Raw genomic sequence first — 12,903 nt, 5'->3', positions numbered from 1 at the left:
TGTTGTCTAATATTTTCACAGTTCTCTGATCAGTTGTTTGTATGACTGGATTAGACAATTTACGAGTGGACTGAAAATCATTTGAAACCTAGTAGATGTACTCACAGCACACTGTGTTAAATGCTGCCTCAACAATGCTTGTTTCATCAGTTACATAAGTACTGGGTGAGAACTTACAGACTTGGATTAAAAAAAAAGAGTAGACAAGCTAAATTCTCCAGTACACACCCAGTGAGTGAATAAAATAAGTGAACTCCACTGAATGTTATGAGTTGGGAATCTTTTTACTGAATTTCTGAATTAAGAAGAATGAATGCTGTGAAGTCTGAGGACAGGTTAATCTAAACCGAACCACTGGGACCACTAAGGTTCTTAGTGCATTGTTTCTGTTGCAGTTAAGCAGCACCAGCAGAGGCTGAGGTCTGGGTTTCTATCTTTTTTGTGTGTCTTATGTTTACTTATTCTTTGAGATAACATTTGTTGTTGTTGATATTGTTGTTGTTAATATCATTGTTGTTTAAAAATAACTGATGGTATCAAACAGAAATCAGTCTAGTTCTTAAATTATTAAGAAGATGACAGACTGAAATGCAACCATATTTAATTGAGGGAAAGTAACAGGTGTTTACTCAAGAAAAGACATCTGTTTGAGATGTATAGCCACATGGTATAAAATCATGCCAAGTCTGTGTAGTCTGAAATTTTAAATTTTATTTACCTGGCTTGGAACAATAAGCTTTTAACATAAAACTAACGTGGAGGTTGCAATGTATACAAAAGGTTTCTGAAGTATAAATAAGGCTGTAATGTGTGCTACCAAAAGTATAAATACTCAATAATACATATAATACATGTTTTTCTAAAGTGACATTGATCATTCCCAGTCCTGGTGGTAGTCCTTTCTACCTCCTAAGTACAGTTCTGATTTTATGTGAAGGCTATGTTGCTAGCAAATATTAATTTACATTTTGAGCTCTTACAGTTATACTACAGCCATGCAGAAGTATGATGAAAATGGTTTTAATATGATAGACCCAAATATCCCACCAGCCAAATGAGTCATCTGCCTCAGTGGCAGGCAACATGTGCTCTGCCTTGGGAACATTAGAACGTCTTCTGTTACCTCTGCTGTGGAAAACAATTCTCTTTCCCCTGGCTCTTTCTTATTTTGCCTTGTGAGTGTGGAACGAGCACAGCTCACGTTTGAGAAGAAAATACTGGAATTTAGGTTTTATTTTCCTCTAACTCCCATACAGTATAGCCAGTCACAAACAACAGTACTGGGACCTGAATGTGAAAAGAGCCAATTGCAGGTGAATCCCTGGTAACCAGGACAGTTGAACACTTGGACACTATGCTTTGTGGACATAGGTTTCTCATTTTGAGCCATGCTTGACTAAAGGTATAAATAGGTTCACAATTGACTTATGTACTTGAACATCTTTCCATCCATTTTTGTGGGGGAGTTGGCGCCTATCCCAGCAAGCAGCAGGAATATGGCAGGTTATACACTTTGTGGGACACCAGTCCATCACAGGGCACACACAGATACAAACATATGGTTACACCAGGGCCAGTTTACCCAGAAGCCAATGAACCTAACAGTTTCTCTTTAGACTGTGGAAGAAAACAGGAGCACCAGGAGGAAACGCACGCAAACATAGGGAGAACATACAAACTTCAAGCAAATGGCACAACAGAAATTGAGCAGTTATATATCAGAGCAGTATAAAAATCCTCTGATTACTGCTGGGAGGAAACCGTCATAGGACTTTGATCTATTTGTTTAAGAATCAATAGTCCTAATTGTTTTCTTTTTTTAATACTGCAGTAGTTAAAATATCATTGGGGCATTTTGCTGAAAGGTAATACTTTGATTAAATTGGAATTCCCATGTTTGAATATTGAACCAAAATTTAAATACTTGTTCTGTTACTCACATGAATAAATTTGAAAATCTATGCAAATCTTTACTTTAATGTTACATAAATACTAATCTAACCTTTTCCTTACTGTCTGTTTTTTTCCTTGTTTTACAAATGATTATCTTGCCGACAGCTTATATATTGTTATACATATATACTTCAAAAGGTACATTTTACTGAGAATTGTTTCTCTGTGTAATAAAGATTCGTAAAGTGTCCTCACTTGTTCCCAAGTCCTTGATTTGATGCCCGTATCAAATACCCTCATAGTCTTCTTGGTTCAGCACTATAAAGATATAGTAATTTTAATCAATCCATGCAGTGCATTTATTTAAGGAAGATTACAAGATCAGCATTGCAGTGTTGCCAAGGCTGGCTCCCATCCCAGAGATTGCTGGTTCAAATATTAGTTTATAAGCCAGCTGTAGTAGCTTCAGCAGCACATATAGAATGATACAAAGAAGATTAGCTGTCAACAAAATCTATTTGTAAAGGAGCAGCAAAGGCCACAATGTGTGTTGTCAGGCTGTTGTGGGAGTGGCTATCTTGTGTGTAGTTGTGGTTGTAGTAGTGGTATTTTTTAATTTCCCTTTTAATGGAAAGCAAGAAAGGAAAAAGGCCTCTTGCATATATTAAACTCTAGCTGGAACTTGACTGAAAATTATCCTGATATTTTTTTGCTCACACTGGCTTCATGTTAATTCACTCATAATAATTGTCCAACGATAACTGTAAAAATTATTTTTAAAATATACAAAACCATTTAAATGGAAAAATAAAATATTTGGGGATTCAATGAAATTAAAAATGGATTTTTTTAACACTTGCATTGTCAGTGAATAAATTGCCAGCACAGTAAATTGAAAAAAGTGTTAATAGTAAATTGCAAAGTATTACTGTTTGTTAATTTCTGAAGTACTTAACACCAGTGTAAGTTGTTTTGCTTTCTGTAAAACGTATAGGTCTTACTGATGACTGTTGTAAAGAGTACTAGAGTTCATATAGGAGCATAGTGACTCATCATTTTTGCAGAATATAAGTATGTCTATCTCCTCATTGGGCTCTGTTCCATCAAAGGTTAATTCACCAGCAATGTTATTACCCATTTATACAGCTAGATACACTGGAACAATTGGGGTACATGAGCAGTGCACACACTGGGAGCTTTTTCCCCGCAACTTTCCTGCATCCAGTATGTAACTGCGTCAAACGCAACGTTAAATTTCCCTTTAGTTCTATCCTTAAGTGCATTAAAGAGTTGGACAGAACAGGTGGTGCATTATTTGTACATGTCTTTTGAATCGCATCTCTGTGGCTAAGGATCTGTACCTGTGGCTGGAAGGTTGTCGGTTCGTATCCTGCGGCTGGCAGAGGAATCCTACTCCGTTGGGCCCCTGAGCAAGGGTGTTAATCCCACCTGCTCAAGGGGCACTGTATGAATGGCTGAGCCTGCGCTCTGACCCCAAGCTTCTCTCCCTGTCTGTGTGTCTCATGGAGAGCAAGTTGGGGTATGCAAAAAGTCAAAAATTCCTAATACAATAAATTGTATATGGCCAATAAAGTGATCTTATTTAAGACTGAAGTGCAGCAGGTCCCTTAGCCCTGACCACTGACTCTGCACTGTGAATCACTTCTGTGCTCCTCTGCTACAGTGATGCCTTTTTAATGGATCTTTTCTTAATGAAGGCGGCATGGTGGTGCAGAAGTTAGCATTGCTAGGGCTTAGGGCCCTGGGTTCAGTTCCAGATCTGGGCTGCTACCTGCATTGAGTATGTATGTTTGTCCCATGTTCACATGGGTTTCCTCCAACTGCTCCAGTCTCCTCTCACAGTCCAAACACATACTGCTAGATTAATTGGCTTCTGGGAAAATTGACCCTGGTTCATGTCTGTGGGTCTCCCTTCAATGGACTGCCATCCCATCCAGGGTGTACCCTGCCTGACTCTAAGTTGGAAGAAGCAGGCAGAAAATGGATGGATGTTTGAAAGTAAGCCAAAGAACAGCTTGCATTTGTGTAATATTTTACAATTATTAAAGTGTGTATTTACAAAATTATCTATTGTGGTAATGCTTTGCATTTATATTTTTAGACCTTAGAGTAGTTTAAGGTTTGTCGCAATGCAGATTACATATGTATTTTAATTATTATTTTATTACAGAAGATACATTCATTGGTCTTGTAAAATTAGTGTAAAGTTTTGTTTGCTGTATGAAACTTAAAAAGAAAAGGCAGGAAAGGTGGTAAATAGTACTTCTTGCATGTTAGTTTGTTGTGTTTCGGAAACATTTACTGTGGGTGACCAGTGATGTACACTAACCTCATATGTCTGGGCTCTTATTGTGACAAGTCCTTATTCTTCCAATTCTCAACATTCTGTTTGAATTTCCCTCCACAGGAAATTGATGGCAAATCCCTCCTCCTGATGCAGCGGAATGATGTACTGACAGGCCTGTCCATCAGACTTGGCCCCGCCCTCAAGATCTATGAATATCATGTGAAGGTGCTCCAGAGGACCCACTTCCAGGATGATAGCACCCTCTGCTGATAGATCTCCACATCACCCCATTTTATGAACTTTTTAATGATGTGAAGAAGGTGCTGCTTTTTTCCGTAATAGGAATTGTATGATCTCAAGAAAAGCAGTAGGCGATGACGGAGCAGACACCTCATCCAACCATGGTTAAGACCCTCGGCTTTGATTTTAGAGGACGGCCTCTTCATTCCTGCCTACGTGTTCCATTTCAAGACTGTCATTGCTGAAGCTTTCCAATTTTTTTGCGTTGAAACCAGCAGTGTGGCCTCCCCTAACTTGCTGACACCCAGACCTTTTAACCCATTTCTTCCTCACAGTGACTCTCTTGTTGACAGCAGGCAAGGGTTCCTTCAAGCCGGCCTCTTGACAACACATTTATCCATTTTCAAGGTTACTTTACAGAGGTCACACATCACTTTTTGTACTAATGCTGTATTTTATAAGGATTTTTGGAAGTGGTTATGTCAAAAGAATCCCCTTCCCTATTTATGAATCCTTTTTTTTGGCATTGTTATAAGCTTTTTAAATTTAAAATTAATTTCCCATAAAATTCCAGTTTTGATAACTATTTGTTGCCATACGCTTTAAAAACTGAGTTAATGTTTGTGTAAGTGATGCTTCTTTATAACTGTCTAGTGATGTACAAGCAAAATATAAAGTGTGTGAGCAGCTGCCCACTTCACGCCTCTCTGATTGTCCATATTTCCTGTGTTCTTTTGTACTGTGCTGGGCATCAGTAAGCTACCTAACGTCAATCCTTTATGCAGCTGTAAACTTACCAAAAACTTTTTGGCCTTCTTTCTGTAAAGCTCTTAAGTATGCTGGATCTAATCTAATATATAGGGAACATAATGCATCAACACATGTTTTTTAAACTTTTTTCATTGGTGTTGATTGCACAGTTTGTTGCAATATTATCCATAAGATAAGACCTGAACTGTTTGTAAAGCAAATACAAAATTAGTTTTTGATACCATTTCTTTTACATGCAAAAAGTTACAAATTGGAGGAAGCCATTTGCCCCATCTTCCTCAATGTTTGTTGATCCGAAGGTAGAGAGTTCAGTAAAATACACAGCATGCTTTTGGTAAAATTTCACTTTTCCACTTTGAAAGAGTTAACTTAAACTTATTTGAATTACGCCAAGCAAGGAAGAATTCAGTTTGGTACACAACGTGGTACAAAGCTAAAAAATTCAGAGGCCTAATATGATGGGCTTGATACTCAGTGTGACATGCTTGGCAGTGTTATGATGCATCATTTGTTTCCTTTACTGGGAAATTTAAGTGATAATTCTCAGATCTTTGTCAGCTTATCAGTTTTCTACTTAACCTTCTTACTGTGTCAAGGGAGCATCCCTAAACTAACAGAAATGTAGTTGAAATTAACCACACAAAATGCTTATTTTAAAGCCTATGAAAAATAGCAAATATTATCAATGCAAGGTTCACTTTAGTGCTGCTCTCAGCCTTTTACAATATACGTGTTGTCTTTTAAATAATTCCTAGAAACTTGACAGCAGATCCACACGAAATGTCAGCCAGATCGAATTTTGTTAAATGACATTATCAGATCTAGGTAACACATTTAGGTCCCTACAATTCAGATTACATAAGGTATTAAATTTAGATTAAGTCCCTAAAAATGAGACAGTTGAATTATTATACTGTTTAACTAAGAATAGGTTCCTTTTGTGTTTGTATGTACACGAATGTAGTGTAACAAATAACATAAGGACCTGGAAACAGTTCTCCTCAGCTTTGTTCCTCAGGTAGAGCCGTCCCATATGTTTTGTGTATGTTATTAAATAAGCAGCAGTGCAGTGTCTGAGGGAGAGAGCTAAGCTGATACGATTCAGACTCTTTATGTATTTAGTCTTCCTAGATAACTTCCTACATACAGGTCAGAAGCCCGTGCTGATTTAAAGAGACCTATAACACCTGCTAGACTGTTGTCTTAGGGTTTTAAATGGCAAATGATAAGAACGGATCTTTCTAATGGAAACATTTTGTTAATTTTGGTAATGTGGGGTGCCCACAAAGCTTTGATTGTGTAGAATCTTTCTGCTTCAGAGTGCATTTTATCAGTAAGAAACTGCCAGTGTAATAGTACTCCTAAATGGCTCTAAGTGACAGAATGTACTTCTAAATTCTTAAAAAATAGAAAACTATCCATGGAGCTGGAGCCTTTCCCGGCAAGCAATGGGCACAAGGTAGGATACACCTTGGATGGGACACCAGTCAATCGCGGAGCATACACAAACACACACACTCACACCAGGGCTTTTCCTAGAAGCCAATTAATCTATCAGTATGGCTTTGAACTATGGGAGGAAACTGGAGCACCCAGTGGAAACTCACGTGAACATGGGAAGATAATTTTAACTCTACACAGCACCCCAGGTCCAAAATTGAACCCAGGGGCCCCCACCACAGCAAGGCAGCAATGCTCACCACTGTGCCACCATGCTGCCCTAGAACACTTCAAAACCATGCAATATTTCCAGTAATGGTGCATGTTAATAAATCAGATTAAAATTTAAATTTACTATTTAAAACTTTGGACAGTATAATAGTTATGCCTTGTTCCCCATAGCTTTTAAAACCTGGGCTAATTTCTTGAGTGGGGTGCTTTCTGAGTATTTTCATACTCTGAGTGCTTGTATTCCTTCACCTTCCAAACACACAATAGCAAAAATAATTGGTGTCTCTGAATTGATTCCCTGTGTGTATGCCCTACGATTAAGTGGTATCTGGGTTGGGATATAATCCCATTTTGCACCCTGTACTCTAGGTTGCCATGAATCTTACAGGAATATACAGGAAAGAAAATTATTTCAATCAGTACTAACAGTGAAAATGGAGCATCCACAAGGTCAAACAGCTGTATTGCAGACCAATCATTTAGTTTGTTTCTTAATATGAGAATATTCAGGGATTGTTTTATTGAAATTATTAAACATATCCACTTGTATTAAAAAAAACAATGGAAACATTTGGGAATATTTTTCCAGACTTAAAAAGAAAAATGATTTGCTTAAGTAAATGTTTTTTCAAAGAAAATCCACGTTTTATTGGAATTTTTACATTTATTTTCTATTACATTACTACTCCATGAGAGTCAACATTTCCCTCTCAGCTAGAAAATTGAATATGGCTTTTATCAAGTGAATTGATTGATGTATGAGAACCAGTGAAAACCTGGGACAAGCCAGTAGTGAATAGTTTACTTCTTTTAAATGGGTATCTGGAAAGAGGGCACAGGAAGAGTGCACAGCAAATAACTAGGGCTTTCAGGAGTCAAAGAAAATATAATGAATGTATTGATAGTTGCCTTTAGAATGTGAATCTTGTAATGTCAAGTTAAATATTGGTGAAGTTGGTGTAATGGAGAAAAAAACAATTCTGAGCCCTCCAGAAGTCTTAAAAGGGCAATGGAAATTAAAGCCATCAGCCTTTCTGATCTACAGGAAGTGATCTACAGTAGATGAGTGGTACGTTGGAGGTTTTGTATTACTTTTCTTGCTGGAACACTTAACAGACATTGTAAAAGGGGAAAGTACTTTTGTATGGGAAAAACAACATTCTATTCTTCAGTATAATGAAACCTCAGGAAGGTAAATACTAGGAAAATACATTGTTTTGCACCATGATTAATGGCCCAGAGTTAATTCAAATTAAATAAATTAAATCAGAACAGCTTTTAAAATTGATGGTCTGACATCTATCTATGCTACAGTGTTGAAATGTTGAATGACCTTGATAGGAAAGTGCAAGAGAAGACTTTAACCAGCAGTGAACTGGTCTTGAAACCAGTCAGTGATACATTGATACATCTGCACCTAAATATAGGAAGGAATATCAATTAAAAGGAAATTTTTCAATTAAAAATTGTTTTACATTACATGCTGATTGTGTTCTGAAGTTCTGAATGAGTTCAGCAAAATCCCTAAGTGCATGTTTGACCATTGATGCGTGTATATGAAGGATAACTCATTGCATAATTGTTTGAACAAGAGGCTGGTGGTGGGTGCTCAAAATTAAATCTTACTGACAACCTTACTACCATGTACTATCCAGTTTATAAGTCATATAAACAAGAATTCTACCAGCAAGTACACTAAAGGGAATTAAACTTTTTTTCTTTTGGTATAGTTTTGTCTGTTAATGTTAGCTGGCTTATAGACACTGCCTTGATTTTTAATTTGAGGAAAAGGAAGAGCAACAGCATGATAACCTGGAAATTCTTTGTTGAAAAATGTTCACAGTTGTAGTTCACTCAACCAATTCACTCAATGATTTCAATCATAAGAACCTGTACAAATTGAAATTTGTACACAGTGATTATACATGGTTGTTTTCTTAGATAAGCACAATCTAGAAATTTGAACAGTGCCAGTTGCAGGAAAAATAAATCATATATAATTTAACTTAATTCACGTATTCTCATCCATGCTCTTCTGTACTACCATTTAAATTTTTCAAAGGTACCATTTAAAGTTCTGAAAACAAAGTTCAGGAAGTACAAAAAATAGTTTAAAGATAAATTGTCTTGTAAAAACTTTTTTCCATGACTAGTGCAATTTTTTATCTGCTATTCTAATTAGTTTTTATTAATATTTTATTAATAAAGTGTATGTATGTGAGGGAGGGGGTTAACTTTGGAAATGAGAAAAGGGTTCTTCCTGTCTGTATTAAGTGCGTACAGTATCTCCATTTCATTGAATAGAAATGACTGATTTCCTTTGATTCGGTGGCTGTGTGTCTAAGGATCTGCGCCTGTGGCTGGAAGGTTGCCAGTTTGTATCCCACAGCCGGCAGAGGAATCCTACTCCGTTGGGCCCCTGAGCAAGCCCCTTAACCCCAACTGCTCCAGGAGCGCTGTATAAATGGCTGAGCCTCAAGCTTCTCTCCCTGTCTGTGTGTCTCATGGAGGGCAAGTTGGGGTATGTGAAAAGACAAAACTTCTTAATACAAGAAATTGTATATGGCCAATAAAGTGATCTTAAAAAATTATGGTAAGACAACATGTTAATTGTCTTGGTAATTTTGTTTTATGTGCTCTGCACACATTAATGTATGGCAAAAACTAAATCAAAAGTGGAACAAAACATATTTAAAAGGAAAAAAAACAAGAATAAACCTCTGAATGCTAACACTGTGTTGATAAGGTCCATGGCAGAGTGAGTGAAACTGCTGATAATGACTTGTATTTAGTCAAATAGCTAGCCAAGAACATGTAAAGTAAAAAAAAAAGAGCAATGTCACAGATTCTGTACTTGATTGAGGTAGGATTTTGAAACGCACCCAAGGATCAAGGGTTTTAAAAAATGTTTTAATTTCTTTAAAAAAAGAAACAACATCAAAATTGGATAGCATTTCAAGCATGCCACATGTCACAAGGGTTATGGGTTTTAACTTTGTTCTTTCAAATAATCCTTGTACATGAGTATCACATTTAAAATGCTCCTTCAAAACAGAAATAATAGTTTTCTTTGTAATGCGTTCTCCTTGCGTTGATTGGGTGATTTTAAATGGGAATAAAGGCTCAAAGTTTTTGTTGATATTATGGCTTTTATTTGTTCAGTGCTGAGTTAATGTCTGTACAGGATATTGGTTGAATTTGTTTTTCTTATTCATTTGCACTTGGACGATATATATGTTTTTCTTTTTTGTATAAAAAGTCTTTTGAATAAAACAAAGTTAAATTCCACTTAATGTTTCTCCATCTGTTTCTGCCTATTCAGGGTCCAGGGGAGTGCCAGAGCTTGTGTCGGTAAGCAATTCTGGGAGCAAGGCTGGTGTACGCCCTCAGGCCATTCCCTTAAAATTCCAGTTACCTTTTAATTTAACACTATATTCAGAAGTGGTTGTGCATCATTGAGGACAGAGATCAGTTGTGGTTTGCAGAGCATGCCCAAGATTAAATCGAGTATGGTTCTTTGCAGAATTAAGGAGGCATTTTAGGAGGCAGGTACCCTCAAGTTATCACTCCCCTTTGCCAAACAAGATTTTGATTTTGAATTGCTAAGGTGGCTTTTGTCTGTTCATATCTGTTCAAAAACCTGTTGATTGTAATGCTTTTTATTTTTCCATTAAATTATATATGGTATATAGATCTAAGGAACAGATACCCATTGACAGATTACCTATAATCCCTGTCATATTAAACAATTAGAATATAATGACCAAAACAGAAGAAAACCAAAGAGATAAAAGGTAAAATATTAAATATGAAATGAAATATTTTGTAATTGCTTTGTTGGGTTATCGATGGTCCAGTATCCCTGGTTGGTACCAAAGAGCCATCAAAATGACCTACAGCATTTTTCAACACATTTAATGCACTGCTGTTACAATGTATCTCTTATTGTGAATGCTCTACTGCTTTAGTTATGTTGTACTTCTTCTCACGAAATGCACACAAAAGAAAATCACATACTGAAGGAATCAGAAATATAAAAATACAGATATACATATACAAAAATAGAAATACAGATAAAAATAATGAAAATCTTTGAAAAAATTCATATTTCACTGCAGGCATAGGAATATTGTAAACTTCTTGGGCTGACATTGACAACAGTAAGAGTGTTCCTGTGATTAATTAAAATTAACATTAATCATTCCAAGTATATGTAAGCATTTAGACAGCAATTCTCGGTCATGAGAAACTGAAAAACAATAACAACAATCTACTACATCAAAGCAACATTTGAAGTCACTTTTGTGCTGAGAGAAAAACTACAACTTCTAAACTACTAACTATGGATAGCAAAACATTAGAAATACATCTCTCTAGCAACAGACTACCCAAAAACCAACTAATAAGGCATTTCTGTGGAAGGAAATTCATGCATCACAAAAACATATCATGAAAAACGAACAGGAACAGGACTTCACACCTCTTTTATGTTTAATTGTATAATATATAAGCAAGTGTTGCACCATTAATTCTACTCACGAAATGTATCTGCAACCATGAGAAAACCACAGACTGAAGGAAACAGGAAGGGCTCACAGCAAATCAAAAATTAGAAAAGGAGCTTTTCAAACTGATTCATATTGCACTTTACTGCAAACCATTAGATCACCAGTGGCTTCCTCGGTGGTCATTTGCAGATGATTTGCAGGAGGGAGAACATGGGCATAAAGCATAGGAGATGAGAGGCATTCCTTTCCTTGTGGTTCACAGATATCATAGAAACAGTCATCAATGACAAAAAACCACGACTCGAAAACAGCATTTGAAGTCACTTTTGTGCTCAGAAAGGAACACTCCAACTCTTCCTCGTGGATGGAGAGACCAATCACTTTGGAAATGCATCTCTCTAGCAACAAACTACAGAAATGATCCCTGAAAGTAAAGACATGTCACTTCAGCCCCGCAAACATCTGCTGTCAGTTTCCAGATGTTTTCTTGCCTAGGCCGAACGAGGCAAGTTTTCATGCTTGGCTCGGTATCAGCTCATAAGGCAGCTCCATGGAAGGAAATTCATGCATCATAACAACAGACTTTTAAAAATGGACAGCAGTGGGACTTGGGAATAATTAATTCCTGAGTGTTAAGCACCCAGAATGCCTCATGAATGTCTAATTGTTTTTCAGCCTCATTTTTTTGGTTCACTTTGAGAAGTGAATGGTCCAGTATTCCTGCCGGTAGTTACAAGTTGTGTTCACTATGTATAGAAGTTGTTCATGGGTTAACATCTGCAGTAGATGAGATAAAACATTTGCATTTCTTGTAGCCCAAAAAAGATGTGTAATGTAATTTTTTGTTAGTGTATATTCTTTTATTTTAGGCTTTTTACATAAAACTTTAACATCACATAACTTCACCCTTATGGAAGAGTACAATATGTCCAGAGTCTGGTCCATAGGTAAGTTCCAGTCACCTTTTCTTGGCAAATATTCTACCATTAAATTGCTGGATCTAGAAAAATAAAGGCTGAGGAGGAAGTTACCGCCTTGCCATGTTGTTGTTTAAATCCTTAATTGATGATAGCCATTGCAGGGCTTGTTCACCTATTGGCTTGTACATCACAAGAAAACACTCCTCATGAATTCTGAGCTAATACAGTCCTTTGGCCTTTGTTTGAAGCATTTGTCTGCACCAAACTTTGCTGTGAGAAATCAGGACTGCAGAGGACAGGCTTGCTGGTGTTAACTTTTTTAATCTGCTGGAAAGCTGCCTTGCAAGTGAAAAAGAGAGAATAAAGAAAACTGAGAAAGCGAAACCAAAAGGGATAGAAAGAAAACAGAGAAACGACGAACACAGAGCACTTAAGGAAAGAAGACAGATGCCAGAAAGATAAAAGTAAAGTAAAGACAAGCAGAATTTGGTTGAGATATTTCTTTTATTATGATTTTTTTTCTCTTTCTCTTTTCTAATATTGGGAGCAAAGTAGCAACTCTTGATATTTAGTTAGAAGTAATGTAAAATCT

The 12,903-nt window shown here is 36.7% G+C and overlaps 1 protein-coding gene and 1 non-coding gene across 2 annotated transcripts in view; one reads left to right on the top strand and one right to left on the bottom strand.

Annotated features, from left to right (window-relative positions):
* samd1b (sterile alpha motif domain containing 1b) overlaps positions 1–9,547 on the top strand; it is a 35,786-nt gene extending 26,239 nt beyond the window's left edge. Inside the window, exon 7 of the mRNA XM_088933327.1 lies at positions 4,322–9,547. Within this exon, the coding sequence (XP_088789453.1) occupies positions 4,322–4,471 (150 nt within the window). The 3' untranslated portion in view covers positions 4,472–9,547. The remainder of the gene's footprint in view (positions 1–4,321) is intronic.
* Positions 9,548–11,622: 2,075 nt separating this feature from the next.
* LOC148820929 (small nucleolar RNA U3) lies at positions 11,623–11,831 on the bottom strand. Its single transcript, XR_016094168.1, has one exon. It is a non-coding gene; the product is annotated as a small nucleolar RNA U3 (small nucleolar RNA).
* Between the last annotated feature and the right edge of the window lie 1,072 nt (positions 11,832–12,903).

This window comes from Atractosteus spatula, chromosome 14, assembly GCF_055471065.1.
Source record: "Atractosteus spatula isolate fAtrSpa1 chromosome 14, fAtrSpa1.hap1, whole genome shotgun sequence".
Taxonomy (NCBI): Eukaryota; Metazoa; Chordata; class Actinopteri; order Semionotiformes; family Lepisosteidae; genus Atractosteus; species Atractosteus spatula.
This window is presented reverse-complemented; position numbering and strand designations above follow the sequence as displayed.